General features: G+C 41.6%; 1 protein-coding gene across 1 annotated transcript in view; it reads left to right on the top strand.

Moving 5' to 3' along the window:
* Nucleotides 1-18964, top strand: part of DCP1A (decapping mRNA 1A) — a 47272-nt gene extending 28308 nt beyond the window's left edge. Inside the window, exons 6-9 of the mRNA XM_061618219.1 lie at nt 7173-7283; nt 9523-10269; nt 12741-12959; nt 17043-18964. Of these exons, the coding sequence (XP_061474203.1) occupies nt 7173-7283; nt 9523-10269; nt 12741-12959; nt 17043-17123 (1158 nt within the window). The 3' untranslated portion in view covers nt 17124-18964. The remainder of the gene's footprint in view (nt 1-7172; nt 7284-9522; nt 10270-12740; nt 12960-17042) is intronic.

Raw genomic sequence — 18964 nt, 5'->3', positions numbered from 1 at the left:
TTTCATATGCTTCTGCAAAGACATTTAGGATAGTTTGAAGATCTTTCTCTGAATGTGTGGATACTACATTATCATCGGCATATTGAAGTTCTATGACAGAGGTTGACATTACCTTACTTTTTGGTTTCAGCCTACTGAAATTAAAAAGCTTTCCAACTGTTCGATATATGATTTCCACACCAGTAGGAAGTTTTCCCTCAATAAAGTGTAGAATCATAGCAATGAAGATAGCAAATAAGGTTAGAGCAATAACACACCCCTCTTTTACACCTGATCCGCCTCTGAATGGATTGATCTGAAAACCATTGTTATCCAAAATTGTCACTGTCACGTTGTCATGAAGGAGTCACAGAATATTCACAAATTTCAGGGCATCCAGTTTTCAGAAGGATAGTCCAGAGAACAGTTCGATTCACAGTATCAAAGGCCTTAGTGAGATCCATAAATGCCATATATAAAGGTCGATTCTGCTCCCGGTATTTTTCTTGAAGCTGTCATGCAGTGAAGATCATGTCCACTGTCCCCCTGGAAGGGTGGAAACTATTTGGGGATTCGGGGAGGACATCTTCTGATAGGCAGGAGGCGATTTGTGAGGATCTTTGCAATGATATTACCTGCGGTAGCAAGAAAAGAGATACCTCAATAGTTCCCTTGGGAGGCCAATGTATAGCGAGGCTGGGCGGCAGATGCTGGGGGAAAGCTAGGGGCAGGTCACGTCAGGTAAGAGGAACTAGGGAGAGATGCATAATATCTGTCCCCTGTTCCGGGCCTGTCCAGAGCCAACAGACAGCTGGGGGATGCTTGACTCCACACTCTCGCCTTCGACTGCTGCTGTGCAATGCCAGGTCTGTTGCCCAAAAAACATCCCTCATCCATGATATGATATTGGATGAGGGCGCGGACCTGGCATGTATTACAGAAACCTGGCTGGATGAGGCTGCTGCTCCTATTCTTGCGGCCATGTGTCCGGCTGGGTTCTCGTATGCACAGCAGGCGAGGGTCGGTAGTCGGGGAGGGGAAGTGGCGGTTATTTACCGAAGGTCCCTGGTTCTCACCAGACCTCCTCTCTGTGAGACCAAGGTGGCAGATTGCATGTACTGGAGGTTGGGCCCAAAGGGCAGTCTAGGGATTCTGCTCGTGTACTGCCCACCCCGCTGCACAGCGGACTCCCTGGCCAAGGTGCTGGAGGTGGTCTCGGCTGTGCGTGTACAGTCCCCAAACCTGCTGGTATTGGGGGACTTCAATGTACATTCAGAGGCCATCCTTACTGGGGCGCCTTGGGACTTCATGGAAACCATGGCTTCCTGGGAGCTGCACCTTATTACAATGGGGCCCACCCATGTAGCCGGTCATGCACTCGACCTTGTGTTTGTCTCGGGAGAGGAGGGGAGTGATCTGAAAATTGGGGGTACATCCATCACCCCCTTGTCATGGTCAGACCACTACTTGGTGAGGTTGGACCTTTCGGTGCCACAAACCCTCCGTGGGGGTGGAGGACCTATTAAAATGGTCCGCCCCAGGCGTCTGATGGATCCTGATGGATTCCTGAATGCACTTGGGGGTTCTCTGGAGCATGCACACAGCCACTCGGCTGAGACCCTGGTGGAGGGGTGGAATGCCGCAATCGCCAGGGCATTAGACCGGGTGGCTCCGAAACGCCCTCTCCCCCTGAATAGAACTCAGACGGCACCGTGGTTCACCCCACGGTTGCGAACTCTGAGGCAGGAGGTGAGACGGCTAAAGCGCCGGTGGCGGAAATCTCACTCTGAAAACAATCGGACACATGTTAGAGCGGCTGCGGCAGCCTATCATGTGGCAATAAGGGCAGCAAAAAGAGATTTTTATGCTGCCTCTATTGCATCTGCAGAGTGCTGTCCCAGGAGACTGTTCCAAGTGGTCCGGAGCCTGGTCGGTCCAGTTGCTCCAGAACCAGTGGAACATGTTAAGGCCTCCTGTGACGAGTTTGCTAAACACTTTGCGGAGAAAATTGATCGTATTAAGAGTGCTATTCCGTGCTCTGTGGACACAGTGAGCGAGCCAGAGGTGACCAGTGGTGCTCTGGTGGTGTGGGATCGGTTCCAGCTTCTTCTATCTGATTAAGTGGACAAGGTGCTTTCAACCTTAAAGCCAACCACTTGCTTACTCGATCCTTGCCCATCGTGGCTCATTATGAGCTGCAAAGATAGACTGGGTGAGGGGATCAAGATGGTGGTAAATACATCTCTCGAAGAGGGAGTAATGCCATCATCGCTCAAGGAGGCAGTAATAAAACCAATCTTAAAGAAGCCCTCCTTGGATCCCCAAGATCTGAACAACTTTCGCCCAGTCTCAAATTTGCCATTCTTAGGCAAGGCGATTGAGCGGGTGGTGGCAAAACAGTTGCAAGTGCACTTGGAGGAAGCGGATTATCTGGATCCATTTCAATCGGGCTTCAGGCCTGGACATGGGACTGAAACAGCCTTGGTCGCCTTGGTAGATGATATGAGGAGGGCGTGGGATAGGGGCGAATGCACCTTCCTTGTCCTCCTTGATCTCTCAGCGGCTTTCGATACCGTTGACCACGTTATCCTCCTGGACCGCCTGAAGAGGTTAGGCATGGGGGGCACTGTATTGCAGTGGTTCCATTCCTTCCTCTCTGGTAGGTACCAAAGAGTGGCATTGGAGGATGAGGTTTCGGATCCTTGGCCTCTCACTTGTGGGGTGCCACAGGGTTCCATCCTCTCCCCGATGCTGTTCAACATCTATATAAAGCCGCTGGGGGCAATCATCAGGAGATTTGGGCTGCAATGTCATCAGTATGCGGATGACACGCAGCTCTATCTCTCATTTAAATCTTCACCGAGGTTGGCTGTAGAAACCCTGTCCAAGTGCCTGGAGTCGGTGAGTGGCTGGATGGGAAGGAATAAGCTGAAGCTGAACCCTGACAAAACCGAGGTACTGTTTGTGGGAGACAAGGGAAGGCTGGGGGATGTGGACCTGGTGCTCAATGGGGTACGTTTGCCCCTGAAAGACCAGGTCCGCAGCCTGGGGGTCATTCTTGACTCCCAGCTGACCATGGAGGCTCAAGTCTCGGCTGTAAGCCGGGCGGCGCTGTATCAACTCCATCTGATACGGAGGCTGCGCCCCTACCTTCCCAACCATCTGCTCCCACTGGTAGTACATGCCCTGGTCACCTCTCGCCTAGACTACTGTAATGCGCTCTACGTGGGGTTACCCTTGAAAACAGTCCGGAAGCTGCAACTGGTACAGAATGCGGCGGCTTGTCTGATTAAAGGCAGCCGCCGGCAAGATCACATCACTCCAGTGCTGAAGGAGTTGCACTGGCTACCGGTTGTTTACCGGGCCCAATTCAAGGTGTTGGTTTTGACCTTTAAAACCCGATACGGTTTTAGCCCAGTCTATCTGAAGGAGCGCCTCCAGCATCGTCAGGGATGCCGCTTAGCAAGATCAGCCTCAGAAGACCTTCTCTCGATCCCACCGGTTAAAACAGCTAGACTGGTGAGGACTAGAGAGAGGGCTTTTTCAATAGTGGCCCCCACCCTGTGGAACTCTCTCCCAAATGATCTCCGCCATGCCCCTTCTATGATAAGCTTCCGCCGGGCCTTGAAGACCTGGCTCTTCAGGCAGGCTTTTGTGGTGGGTTAGGTTTCTTACTGTTATGGTTTTAAATTTTAATGTTTGAATGTACTGTTTTATCTTGTACGTCGCCCAGCGTGGCTGGACAACCAGCCAGATGGGCGACTAATAAATTAAATAAATAATAATAATAATGTTTTAAATATATTTTTCTGGAGAAAGAGTGTGTTTGTAATAACAAGATTATGCTCTGCACATTTAGTCAGAAGTAGAATTCCATTCAGGTTGCTCTTACCAACTCCTTATTTCCCAATGGTTTTTGGCCATAAATCAAAATCACACCCAACTCTTGCATTGAAATCACCCAGGAGGATAATTTTATCCTCCTTAGGTATCTCTGATAAGATGGTGTCCAGCTGGGTATAAAAATTTTCCTTGATGTCTTCATCAGCATCTAATGTTGGTACATAAGCACTTATAATAGTTGCCTGCTGGTTTTTGGCGAGTTTTTACCGGAGAGTTGAGAGTCATTCATTAATGCCGGTAGGAACTTCTGATGAGAGCTTCACAAGATTATTTTTAATAGCAAAGCCTACTCGATGTATTCGTCGTTCTTGTTCAGGCAGTCCTTTCCAGAAGGAGGTATAATCTCCTTTTTCTTCCTTCAGTTGTCCTTCTCCTGCACTTCGATTTTCTTGGAGTGCTGCTATGTCAATATTAAAATGTCTCAACTCTGTTGCAGTGATGGCAGTCCTGTGTTCAGGACATTCACTATCTGTATTGTCCAGCAATGTCCATATATTCCATGTTCCAAATTTCAATTGTCTTCTGCGACAGCTAAGTGGTGACCCCACTGGATGCGGTAATCCAGTCAGGGAGAGAGATGAGGCAGACTATGTTTAGGGCACCTTTTCTAGCCCCCTTCCCATATGGGGTGAGCAGAGTGGATCCTGAATAGGACTGCTCAGTCTTGGATGTCGCTGCCAAACTACTCAACTGCCTCGGTATGTGCTGGTCCATGACTAGGGGTTCCGGATTTCACAGACCTGCGCCCATTGCCATTCGCTGATCGCCATGGGACTTTTGCTTTGGTTTGGTTTGCTTGGAAGATGCCTGTACATGAATTTGTTTTATGTGGGGAGATCGGTGCACAACGATCAACACACAGTCTTGGCAGAAAAAGGCTTTGATCCAGTGGCATGAATACCACGATGAGTAGAAGTCTTATCTGCTGCAGCCTTCATCTGCCTTCATAGCCGTTGTAACATACACTTGTTATCCTCCACCTGTTCTGCCATTGAGGACATTATTGGATCGTTCTTTGTCTGGTTCCTCTCCCTTGACCTTACTGCCGTGGGTGACCCTGCTGGGAGTACATGACTCCCGATGGCATTGCTCACAGGGTTCATTGAAACACACAAGCCTGCTCACCACTACAAGGTGACAATCCAGCGAGCAGGACACCATTTTGTATGTTCAGGACAGCTTGCATTTACTGTATTATACTTCGTCTTCAGTCTGTGGGAGGCAGAGGTTCAGACTCCACATCCTCTCCCCCGCTTTGCATAATCCCTCCAGCTAGTAAACTATTCCCTAAACCATAGCTATCCTCTTTGATGGTCAGAGGCAATGCTCATCACCTAAATATGCAGACCTGAAAAATACCTGTTTAAAGAAATACATTTGTAATGGGAGAATTTAAAAGGGAAACTTTAGAAAGAAACTTCTGGTATAAAATGAATTGGTGCTTGATGTTATTTAACTGTAGATTTTTTTTCTCCTCCTGTATCATGTATTTTCCACGTTGTTACTCTTTCGTTTTTTTTGTTGGTTGTTGTTTTCAAGTGTTGGTATAAGGCAGCTTCCTATATTCCAAAGTCAGACTGTTAATCCATCTAGCTCAGTATTTACTATCTAATTCTGTACTGACTTGCAGCAGATCTCCAGGATTTCAGGGAGGGATTCTCTCTCAGCCTTAACTGGAGATGCCGGAGACTGAACCTGGGACCCTCTGCATACAAGGCAGATAGATGTTCTACTACTGAGCTGCCCTTCCCCAGATGTCATTTCTCTTACTAATTCCTTTGCCAATTACCCTGAGTCTACAATGATTATAGATGAATTTGCATTTTATTATTTTAAAGAAAATCTGCCTAGTCCATTATAGATGGATCATAACGTAATCTTGCTGTGCAGCCCACATGTGATTTTCAGAAAGTTAGCATGAGAAGGGGTAGCGTGGGAGTGAGAAAAGAGCTTTGTAAAGTCCTGAGTAATTTAATCCAGGATTCTAAATCAGCTTAATCTTTCAAGTACTCTACATCCAGTCTGTCTGTGAAAAATGATGGTTAGCTCTTGAAGCTTGTACTTGGGGAAAGCTTAGCATAAGGTAATGTATACTGTAGACTGATGTTTTTCCCGACAGCAGCAAATTCTGTCATCTTCAGCTCTGTTGAATGCATCATAAATGGCACACTTAAAAGATTTGAACTGACAGGTCCCTTGAACCATGAAGCTGAATCATCATTTTATTTTAGTGCTGTTAGTACATTTGCCGAATGCCTAGAAACATGCTGGACTCTGCACTACACAAGCACTTTTGTAATTGTTCTGTGCACATCTTGGCATATATTTTCATGGGTGCAAGTGCATCTCTCCTCTTAGACGTCATGTACCTAGCTATAAGAGATGTCTGAAAACACCATTGCATGGAAATTCTATATCTTCTCCATTCATTTGGATAATGCAAGTGGCAAGAGTCATGCACTCTTGTTTAGCTCACATCAGCTGGGAGAACTGTTTGGCTTGAAGCTGTATGACGCTAGCCATGATCTTTACTCAGCTTCTGATCAAGTCATACTTTTATCATTACACTATTGTGTCTCATAACATTGGCAGAATTATCAAATGACTGTACAGTGTGATAATATTGAATAGATAGCATGTTATGAAAAGCATGATGTGTGGAGGGAAGAAGAGCAGGTCAAGGCAGAGTATGCGTTTAGACAGAGATTTAATAATTAAATAAGTTGGTTATTGAGATTTAGATAATAGTTAATTTAATATGATATTAGGTTCTTAAAGTACAATTGAAATGATATATCTTATTTTTCTTGATTTTTATATTGGAAAGATAAAACTTTCTGCATGTGGAATGTACCTGAATGCTGATTTCATGTAAAAGATATGTAAAATTTCAAAATTCAATAAAAATTATTTTTTTAAAAAAGGCAGAAAGTATGCTGGGATATTTCCAGAGGGATGTTTAAAATGTTACAGGAACCATAATAATAATAATAAAATAAAATTTATTACGGTCAAAGACCAGCATACAAATGCAAATCATCAGAATATCAAAATATCAATACAATACAATATTTAACAATTCTAAAACAAGCTCTATTTAAAAGCTGATTCTCATGCTTGTATGAGCTGTTGGGTTAACAGTGCTAAAAATTATTTTTTAAAAAAGGCAGAAAGTATGCTGGGATATTTCCAGAGGGATGTTAAAAATGTTACAGAAACCATAATAATAATAATAATAATAATGAACGTCTCCGCGCTGGCATTAGACATTAATGGATTTTATTTTCTAGAATCAGAAGAGTGACTTCATTTGTGGGACACAGCAAAGTTCAAATCCTACCAAGATTGAAAATACAGAGATTTCGGAGCATGGAGCATCAGTGTTACAAATGCAAGACCATGTATGTTAATTTTAAAGCCAAAGCACTATGACATTAGTTCACTGTTTTGTAATCTTTATTGGAACAAAGGGTTGTATCCAATTGTAACTTTGCAAGTCTAGGGACTCCATTTTTGCCAATTCCCCCTCCCTACCAATTGCAGCCCTTTATGCCACATCTTAAAGTGTTCCAGAGGGTCCTTCAGGGGAAGCTTTATTTTATTTGTTTGTTTGTTTGTTTTATATCCCGCCCTTCCTCCCAGAAGGAGCCCAGGGTGGGGCATGGGGGGCTGCATTGGGTAGGAGGGATCGGCAAAAGCAGGTGCAAGTGCTGCTGCTAGTGCAAAGCCACAAATTGGATACAACCGATAGGAGTTTGTCCCTGTTAGAAGAACCCATAGTATTTTATGGATTGAATCCAATGCTGTCCTTCTGTTCATGGACAACACTTTTGATCCAGCAGAGGCTTCCATTAACAGAAGGGGGAGGGAAATAATTTTTCCTGGTTTCCTTCCCTTCCCTCTGGAGACCCTCCAGAACAGCATGAAAGGTAACTTGGAAAGCTGCAGGAGAATGGAGAAATTTGCATAAATTGCCTCCTCCTTCAGTTCCTAGAAGCTTCTACTGGATCAAAGAGCCTTCCATCAACAGAACGGCTTTGGAAACAACCAAATGTCTTCATTTTAAATGATGTTCTCTGTGTTGAACCATGAACTGGCCTGCACCAACAGAATAGTGACATGGTGCCTCTGTTAGGCTATACTATTTCAGGTGGAGAATTGCATGTTTGCTGTGCTGCTTTAAAAACAAACAATTCATTGGGATGTGTGCTAGACAGAACTTTTCAATAGTGCTTTAAAGTGAGAAAGGAGAATGGGAGAATCATGTATCCAGCTTTCATAATTCTATTGTACTATGTTTTAGACAGAGCCATGCACAGTTGATTCTGTCTGTGCTGTTGGTTGGTTTTATGGAACCTGTGGGGATGTCTGGTTGCCTGTGGGTAATTGTTGGCCATATGGCTTATTAGTTAACTAAACAAGGGCTTTGGCCAAGAAGTGAGACAGAGAGCCAAGTAATAAATGGTTTTAAGAGAGAGAGAGAGAGAGAGGAAATAATAAAGGTAAGCAGATCTTGTAGGTCTTACAGTGATAACTTGTGCCTGCTAATAGTACCACCTAGTGGAAGAAATAGAGTGGAGCACAACTTAATTTTAGAAAGTCTCCTAAAAGTGGGGTTTTAGGGCTATTTTGTCTTACTGAGGGCACTGAGAATTTTTGATAGACCTACAAGGAGGTTGTTGGATGTTTGTGTTGTAATTGATATACTTAATCAGGAACGGTCTTATCAGCTTTTTAGGCTATTAATGTGGATTGGGAAGCATAGTCTAGAACTGAAGGATGAAGTAAAGCCAGCACTGGAAGGTTCTAAAGTATTATCCTGCTAGAACACTGGAGTTTTTCAGTCCTCAAAGTAGCAGGATGCTAATTTGCTGGAGCTTCCTGCCCAGTGCCTTGTGACTGTTGCAACTGTTCAATCTGGCAAAAGAATTGATTTATGTTTTAAAGGCCAAAATGGTCTTAAGCAGAAGGGCAAAACATTTTCAAGCAGAATATATTGACTTTGGCCATGATACTTTCCCTCTGGCCGTAGGGAGCACAAATAAACACACATACATGTCTTCTCTGCATACTCGAGCCCTGCCGGGTGTGTAGTTATGTACCACACCAGCTGCAGTGACCCAACACCCTTTTGATTGGCCATTTTTTCCTATGCTGTATGTGCAGAGTTTTTTTCTGCTTTTGGTATGACTGTTTGACTTGTGGGGCATGGGGAGGAACTTGGTGTGCCATGGCTGGCCTGGCACTTTGCTGGGAGTCCACCATGGCCGGAGGAGCTAGGCAGTCTTGATGAAGTTCCATCATTTTCTGAAGTCACCAGATAAAAATTCTCTCCTTAAATGTATTTGCAGATTGAAATGTCTTGCAGTTTTAAGAATAACAGAAAGCAATTTCTTACAGTTGGAATCCAAGAATTGATGCTAGTGAATACATTCCATCATGATATATAAGAACTTCATACCGTACCGGTACAAATATATTGTTGGCAAGACCTGTGGCCCTTTGCAGATAATGTACTCTTTGCATGGCTCCAAAACTTCCACTTTTTAGTTCTATTCTTAACACCCATGTACAGGAGATGTGTCTGTATATAACATTTTAAGCTGAGCTTCTGGTCCTTCTTTTTTTCTCTACTTCTAGCCATGCTCATCCGTACCAAAACATCTAACAGTGGAAGAATTATTTGGAACTTCATTTCCAAAGGAACACTGTACAGTTCCACATTCTAATCCAGAGAGAAACGAGAAGCCTGATGCTATGTGCAGAGACCACAACTTGCTCCTACCTTTTTCATTTGAGCAATCAACCGTGATCCACCAGCCTCTGGGGAAACTGGATGGTTCAAGCATCAAAAGTAATTCTTGTAATTTATTGCCACAGGAGTGCATGCCACCTTTGCTAATTGCCTCACCTTCTGCTTCACAACCTGAAGCAAATAAAGCTTCAACCTATACTGTTCAGTTAAGCCCTATCCTTAATTCAGCCTTGGTCAAAGAAGCTCCCTGTGTGCAAAAACTTCAGAGTATGAATACAAACAATAACATACTGCAAGTTATGCAGCAGGCTGCCAAGCAAATGCCTCCACTTGTGAATCAGCAGTCATCTAATATAAACCATGGTCTGAAAAATATGACTCCCAGTCAGAACCAGTTCTTAACATCTTTGGCGGCAACAAATACGGGAGATGCTTCAAACACACCACTTCCAAATACAGATCTTCTTCAAAAACTCAGGTTTACCCCACAGCATGACCTTATGCAACAGTCAGTAAATAAAACACCAATAGCACCTAATTGTTCTGCTGTTAGCCAGCTGGCAACACCAGATTGTTTCAAAGAATCCCACACCAAACAAGCGCTGGCTGGCAAAATGATTCCACCTGTTCAGGTAATTCATAGATTAATATTTTTTTATTTCTTTTACAGTAAGATTGATTGTGAAAGCTTTTGTAGGTGACTGCTGATAGCAGTGGTTCTCACTGGTGTTCCTTGAGTATGAAAGTGCCAACATAATTTCTGTCATGACAGTGGATGAATTGGACACTTGTCTTGGATCCTGGTCTTGTTAAGGGTGCCAAGCAGCTACCAGTTCAGACTGATATTATGATGTTATTCTGCTAGCCAGTTATGTATTTTTAATGATGTTGGGCATTCAAATGGATTGATCAGAAAGGTATGGTCCAACAGAGATGAAACTTTGGCCATGAAAATATTTGTTGATAATGTAAGAAAGTCCATGTGGACTAGTTGGTCAGAGAACTATAGTTGAATTCTCACTTTTTCCTTAGTAATTTGCCTAAGGCTGCACAATTTCCTAGCAACCCAGTGGTGGGAGAACAAGAAATACCTAAAGGTTTGGAAAGAGAATATGCAATGAAAACTACCAAAGAAGTGTTCGGTACTTACCTGACAATTTTGGTTAGGTGCTTTTATGATACGACACCCTGCAAATGAAACTATAGGATCAAAACGTATACATTTTTAAAGGGAAAATGGAAGAACAAGGCTGAATAAGGAAAAAAGCAATTGTTCACATAGTGCTTTTATTCCTATTTTTAATTTATAGGTTACCCAACAAAGCAAGGAGCTTGAAACATTTTCATATCCCAAAGCTTTGTCAAACTCAAGGAAGTATCCCTTTAAATCCTTGCATTGCTGCAGTGCCTTCCCTTGTCTTTGATATTTTTTTTAGCCAGTTCTAAACAAAATCTGGTTCCATCCATGCTGACTGCCATATAAGAACATATGTGTCTTGAATCCTAATTCTAAATCATTATTAGGATGAAATGGTACCCTTCTACCAACATACTCTTCTGGAGACTTCCAAGTCTTGCTAGAATTGAAATATGCTTAGCTGACAACCTTTTGCCTTGCAGCTCACAAAAGAGAATTGCAATTGGATGTTACGTATAATACCTTCTTAAAACTTAGTAACTTCTCATTTATTTTCATATGGTTCCTATGCTGGTATAAGAAAACCAACAAGGTATTGACAGTTGAATGAAATACCATCCATATTATTGTAGACTGCAATCAATAATAATAATAATAAATTTTATTTCTAGGCCGCCTATCTGGCCGCACAAGCGGCCACTCTAGGCGGCGTACAAGATAAAGTAAAATACAACATACAAGCTACATAAAAACCCAAGAACTACAATATAAAACGAAACCGAACCCACCCATAGCTAAAACCAATGGCACCCAAAAGAAAACAAATACAAAAAAAACAAAAGACAAAAACCCAGGCCACCTCAGCCAGCCGGCTTATGTATCCCTCCAAAGAGGGACAGGTGATGGACATTAGTCACAGCTGGCTGGGTACCTGGGACCTGGTCCTGCAGGAGGCACGTCTGCCAGGCAGCAGTCCCACTGGGAAGGGTGGTGGAGGTGGTGATCCAACAGCAGCAGCAACAGCAGGCTCTCCTTCCCTGGGCGGCAATGTTCTCCTTCCTGCAGGCACTGGGTCTCCCAGGCCACCTCAGCCAGCCGGCTTATGTATCCCTCCAAAGAGGGACAGGAGATGGACATTAGTCACAGCTGGCTGGGTACCTGGGACCTGGTCCTGCAGGAGGCACGTCTGCCAGGCAGCAGTCCCACTGGGAAGGGTGGTGGAGGTGGTGATCCAACAGCAGCAGCAACAGCAGGCTCTCCTTCCCTGGGCGGCAATGTTCTCCTTCCTGCAGGCACTGGGTCTCCCAGGCCACCTCAGCCAGCCGGCTTATGTATCCCTCCAAAGAGGGACAGGTGATGGAAATTAGTCACAGCTGGCTGGGTACCTGGGACCTGGTCCTGCAGGAGGCACATCTGCCAGGCAGCAGTCCCACTGGGAAGGGTGGTGGAGGTGGTGTTCCAACAGCAGCAGCAGCAACAGCAGGCTCTCCTTCCCTGGGTGGCGATGCTCTATGACAAAACAAATATTTGGGTTCATTAATTATTTTCTTTAGTGTCTCAAAGAAGTTACTTTTTTCTCCTGTTAATCACGGTTACTTTTATCGCCCATAACTCCTGTGAGGCACTTTCCACTTAAGCCATATTTCATTCTGCATGGAAGTCTCTGTAGCATGCATAAACTTGGGAGTGCCCAGCTCATGTAAGAAGAGGCAGTGGAGCAGTCACTTCCTTGACCAGCGTGCCCCTCCCACCTCGGGCAAGGCTGGTGTGAGAAGGAGCTACCTCACTGTTTTTTTCCAAGTTACCTGGGGGGGGGGGTGTTAAACAGCACTAGAAAGCAAAGGACATGTCCTGCAGCAACTTCCATACTGCTAAGACAATGCCAGAAGGGCCTTAATATATCTAGGCAGATCTTTAAAAATGGCAAAAATCATCACCATCTAATTTGCTTCTTTATCTTTGCAGGTTGCATCCCCACAGTTTGCTACAGTTACAACCACAATGGCACCTTCGGTTCTCTTGTCACCTAGTGTGTTCCAACAGTCAGCTACGAAATCCTCTGAAATTGAAAACAAAGTTGGCTCTGCTTCTCCTCTTACTCTTGGAGCAGTAGATGCTCAAACATTACCTCCTACAGTTCTCAGTAGATCTCAGCTTCAAGAAACTTTAATATATCTAATAAAGGTACAGTCAGTAACTTAACTTTTGATTAAGAATACAGGGTAGATTAACAGTGGGTTTGATAAAGAGGGTTATGAGGAATAACACTGATGTGTGTATTAGATTATTAGCAAATGACTTCAGCAATAGAAGCAGCAACTGGAGAACTATTACCAATATTTTTAATGGGAAAGCTATTGGTAACATAAACAAATGTGAGTGTTGTTAATTCCGTTAAATTACACAATTTATTCTTAAATGGAATTGCTAACTTGCCATCTGTCAAAGACAATTGGTCAATCTCAAGCAAGATGATATTCATCACCAGTCAAACAAGGCAATGAACTGTTGAGATTTTCAGCAAGAATGCCTTGTTAAAGCATGTCTATTCAGTGCCTTGTGTATTCAGGTTGGAATATGTTCCATTCACTGCACAACAGATTGCCTGACTGACTTGGTTTTCCTAAGGGTATTGAGGCAAGCAGCATGCACTTTAGCATTGATTCAGAATTTGTTGCTGTTCATGACAACCATATATCCTCCATATAACTGCTGAAGTTGGAAAGTGGATGAGCAGAACCCCCAAATTGCTTGTAATACAGATCTTATTTTAAAAGTCTGCTGTGGCTATGGCACCTGGCAAGTGTTGGGGATCCAGAGGGTTCTGATTTGTGAGTCATCTACATTGTTCATGTGCAGAGGACAAATTAAAAGTTGCTCCCCATCTCTGTAATTCACTTCATTTCTTGAGAGTGAATTTAATTGCAAGTTAGGAAGGATGTGAATAATAAAGATGGAAGATGTCTGTTCTTTGTACATGAAAACGCCTGTTTTTTGTAAACTGCTGAGAGACTATCTTGGTATTATAAATATATTGGTATTATAAATATATGAAAATAGATATGAAATAATAGCAAAGTACATTACAAAAGTGCAGTTGGAGATCATAAAACAACCTTCGTTACATTCTTTTTGTCAGGTGTCTGTTCATTAGAAGTTAAAAGTGCCTTGGTAATTCTCAGTTTATTCTTTTGCAAAATATTTGAGAATGTACTCAGGTTAAGTTAATTGACATGTTAATTGACGTCCGTAGACATCAAAAGCACACTGGCTGATTTGAAAAATTAAGTGTTTTTTCAGTTTTAAGCTTCAGCTGCAAGGCTGCTTTGTAAGGGTGCCAATAAATCCAGTGGATCGTGAAGAGAAATCTTACACCTAGAACAAGCTTACATTAGGAAGATTGTTTTGCCCTTTTTGTCATCTTCAGGGTCACAATCCTTTGAGCTACATCAGTGCCCTCTAATATTAATAAGTCTTGCATACAGAGTCCAGTTCTAAAAATCAGAGCTTGGAAAAGTTACTTTTTTTGAACTACAACTCCCATCAGCCCCAGCCAGCATGGCCACTGGATTGGGCTGATGGGAGTTGTAGTTCAAAAAAGTAACTTTTCCAAGCTCTGCAAAATATCAGGCCACAGAAATACAGCGTTCTGGTACTAGAATTGTTAGGAATAAAATGGGCCCATACTAGGTCATATAATTAGCTTTGTGGCCTGTGCTTTGTTTCTTTGTCGTCTGTTTTCTGCACAACCTGCTGTTTCTTTTTGCCTGTCAGAACCACAAATGAAACAAGAAACTTGCTGACTATGAAGGGAGGGGGAAAGGCCCTACGAACAGAGCTCAGCTGTCAGCAATTTTACTTTGTAACAAAAGTCATGCTGCAATTTCAGGTTCCTACACAATAGTCTTGAGAGTACACTTTGTATTGCCTTAAACCTACACAAATGTTGCTTCTGATCTTTAGCTTGGGCTCTACTTCATGTATGCCCTATCTGGCTAATTGTTGATGATGATATTATTAAACTCAGCTTGCCTTCCATGCTACAATGTTCCATGTGCTGTATGAGGACCCAAAATGGAAAGCTTATTGAGTGCATTGATTTATTTCATTATTACATTTATCAGTCTCTCCATAACTAAAGTTCTTTGAGTGATGAATAGTTAAAATAATTTAAAACAGAAATCCAATAAAACACCAATCAAATGACAGCACAAAATTCCTATAAAACAAAACAAATCACAGCAGAGATTAAAAATCAATATAACAATCATGGAGAGCCACAACACATCCTTGCAGAACTAAAGCCATGTTGCAGGCTACCATTAAATGTAGAGATTAAGGAATTAATATAACTGATTTTTAAAAAATGTTTTTAAAAGGTCTTGGGATTTTTTTTGGTGAAATACATTAAAGTGAGTGTCAAGTGATTTTTTTATAGGAGGGATGTTCCACCACTGGGGGGGGCACTAAAATCCCCCTCCCTTAACTATTGCTTCTTAATTATACTGGTGTCTGATGTAAATGAGAAAATTCATGTCATATAAAGATACCTGTGAAGAAATAAAATTAAAAATTAAAAAAATCTATTTTTTTAAAAAAATCCCCCTCCCTTTTAAATTGCACAACAGTGTAAGGCCCATGAATGACCAAAAAGTTTCACGTCTTTTATGTTGGCTTAATTTTCTTGAATGTATTGGCTTAGAACTGTCAACCTACAATACAGAGGTATCTCTTTCAATGGAGAATTAGAAATATAAATAACCGAGAGAATGTTTGTTGTTAAGGTTTACTTTGAGATGCAACAAGAGCTCAGAGGACATGGTGAGAAAATGAAAAGTAGCCAGGCTCAGATAAGTAGATTTGTGGAGGCCTGGGCAATAATGCAATACCAGCTGAGCTGGGGTGTGGAAGTCAGGAAGTAGAATAAACAGAAAATGCTTGGCTTCATCCAACCCAGACTATACTCAAAATACAGAAAGACAGTGAGCTGTAGTGGATAGCATACCTTTTTGTTTTGCTCATTAGCTTTCACCTTGTGACTTAACATATTTGTTTGTTTGTAATACTTCTCAGCCAGTTACTTTTGTCACTTCTCTTTCTCTGCACCTCCTTTCACTTTACCTCCTCTTCTCTTAGTTGTTTCGCAGGGGCCCTTATTAAAGGTTCTGGTGGTGTGCCCTTGTAAATAAGATTGATCTAAATTTAATGTAGAAAGAATTCATTTTTAAAAAATCTTACTGCTTCCTCAGATTGAAAACAATCTGAACAGCCCTAATGATTTTTGAGAGTGATACCAAGGAGTTGTCTTGAGCAGAGAATTGGGCAATTAGATTTATTTCCAAAGGGTTAGGGCAGACTGTTCATCATTTATCTATTCACTTTGCATCCTGCTGTTCCTCCCTGAAGGGTGCCGAGGACAGCTAACAACATACAATCTGATTAAAACCAATATCCAAAACAATAATTAAAATAACAGATTTAAAAAACCTGCAGTGCCTAAATGTACATCTCACCTTCCAAAGGGGATACTTAAATATAAATCTTGCGTTAAAAGAGGTTTGCAACTGAATTACTGAAAAACCACTGTTCATTATTATTATGGGATAACAATATTGGTTAGAGTATTGAAAGATTATAGTTTTGCAAGGGGGTTTTCTGTCCATTTTGAAGAACTGGAAGCACAATTACTTTCTGTTACTAAACAGCCACTGAACACACACTCTTTCCTACAGGCAGTGATTCTGCTTAGTTTCAGTAGAAGCTAAACCCAGGCTTTGGTCACAGGAGGGTGGGGCCATGGGGAAGGACCATCAAGTTCTGTATAGAATGCCATTGGGTGCAGTCATTTAACTGCTGCATGCATGCAGCATGAGCCCCTCAGCTCTGGGTTTGCTCACTGGGTCCTAGAGAGAGAGTTGCCTCTTTTCTTTCCAGAGCATAGATCTTATTAGGCCTTCTATTGCCTCTGTCAGAGTACCTTGATAGCAGAAATGTGGTAAACATAATGGTTACTGTTTTTCAATGATATTTCCAAGATGTATATCACTGGTGGTATAGCTTTATTTATTTATTTATTTGGTGGTGTAGCTTTATCTTGGCCCCAGCTCCTGAACTTAGTGATTCAAAGAAACTGGCAACTTCAGTCAACTTAGGTACAAATAAGTACAGATTTTACTTAAAGGTATAGAAAAATAATTTAAGTAGAAAAAAGTGAGTAAGTATGTCAGTCATTGGTCTGATTATGTTCTTTTCTCCCCCCCCCTTCAGAATGATGCGAATTTTCTTAGTACTCTTCATGAAGTTTATTTACAAGTCATGACCAAGAATACAGACAGCATCAAACTATGAATGAAGTGAATTCAATTCCACTGACCACCTCTCTGCTTCAGAAACAATTATGCCTCTTCTGTAAAACTGTAACATTTTTAAAGATTGTTTTTAGTTCTTTAAGTCTTAATTTTTGTTAAATTAAGGAGACATTGTTCCTTAAAAGAATTGTATAACTAATGTTCTCAGAAGTTATCTAGGTTTCACTGTGACCAATCACCAGCAGGCTTTTATTTCTATGTGGGGAAAATGGTCTTCGTGTTTAACAACACATTATTTTTGAGTGGTTGTTGAGTAATGTAAAAATGTTTTCCCCATCCCACACATACATCTGAATAATTAGGATAAATTTGGTTTAAGCCATCTTTGGTAGTACACCAAAGATAACAAGAATAGTGATTCTAGCTTCTGACTTAAAGAGCTACAGAAGTTCATTTTAGGGCCTTGGGAGGAAACAATGACAAGCATTGTAAAAATGATGCTTTTAGCTTTGAAACTAGATGGCCTTAATGTGGTATTGACCATCAAATTGACTCAGAGCTGATTGATGTATTCTGTTTTACTAAGGCAAAATCAAAGTGGATTATGAAATATCCCTTTAACAATACCTGCAGTGTGTGTGTGTTTTGTTAAAGGTACTGTATTTAAACAAGCAGTTTTTAAACAGGAATGGATGAAACATCATTGCAGTCACTTTATTGTCCTTTCCCAGATAATGCAAATTTTGGAGGTTTGTCTGTAGAATGGATGGGCTGGTACCATGTATGAGTGTGTAATTTCATTTGTGGTGTTTAAAAATGGGCATATGAACAACAAATGCAGTTTGCTTTTCTTTCCATATTTGTTTCTATTTGAAGGTTTGTGTGAGTTCTCATAGATGGGTTTTTATTACCACTGTAAAGATCACACTTCTTTCCAAAGGGAGTCGCTCTGATCTTTAGTTGTTTTATATGCTGCTATTGGTTTCTTCTTGACTTGTATTTATTTTATTATGGCATGCGATGGTAGCTAGCAATACTCTAGTGTAATATAAATCTCAGTTTGTTCAAGCAATAGTAATGTTAAAGGATGGGGTGGCTTTATTTTATTTTAATTTTTTTAGTGGAAGGTCTTTGTTTCATGTTGTGAAAGATAACTTTCTAATCCTTTTAACCAGTCAACATGCACTGCTTATTTTTCAAAGAATTGTTGAAATGGAGGAAGATACTGTTTTGGCCCTACTTATTACAATCAGTTTCCTGTGCAAGCCATTGAAATGGGTAGGGCTTGGTAAAAAGCACAGCTGGGATCTTGTAAAAGCCCCCTTCTTTCAGTAGAGTTTGCAACAGAAAAAGTCCTGGAGTAGAATGTACCTGCTACTCTTAAAATGTAAATTCAAATGATCCCATTAAGATGCAGATGCTGTCTGTAATTCATCTACCAAGCTTTAATTATGATTCACCACAAATCAGTGTTTTGATATAAGTAGTGTGTTGAATTTTAAAAACTCAAAATATGTACTTTATTTTGATTGATTTTAAGTAGATGTTTTTATGTTTAGCAAAACCTGCCTTTTGAGAGAACCTCTTCAGCCTTTGAACTCAGTGTTTCTAGTTGCAGACATAGTATTTTATATCAGATATATGTGCAGAATTCAGGGAAATATGTTAGTAGTGACATGCATATTTGATGTAGTGGCTTTAACGGCAAAACTCAAATGCATCTTTTCAGGCTTTGTAGGCCTTTTTTAGGAAACGTAAGAGCTCTGCTTATATGCTGGACTTTTGATAGCACACTTGTGTACAGTGCTGTGGAAAAGTATTTGCCCCCTGTCTGATTTTCTGTGTGGTTGCATATTTTTGGTACTGTATGTTATCAGATCT

The sequence above is a fragment of the Rhineura floridana genome, chromosome 3, assembly GCF_030035675.1.
Source record: "Rhineura floridana isolate rRhiFlo1 chromosome 3, rRhiFlo1.hap2, whole genome shotgun sequence".
NCBI lineage: Eukaryota > Metazoa > Chordata > Lepidosauria > Squamata > Rhineuridae > Rhineura > Rhineura floridana.
This window is presented reverse-complemented; position numbering and strand designations above follow the sequence as displayed.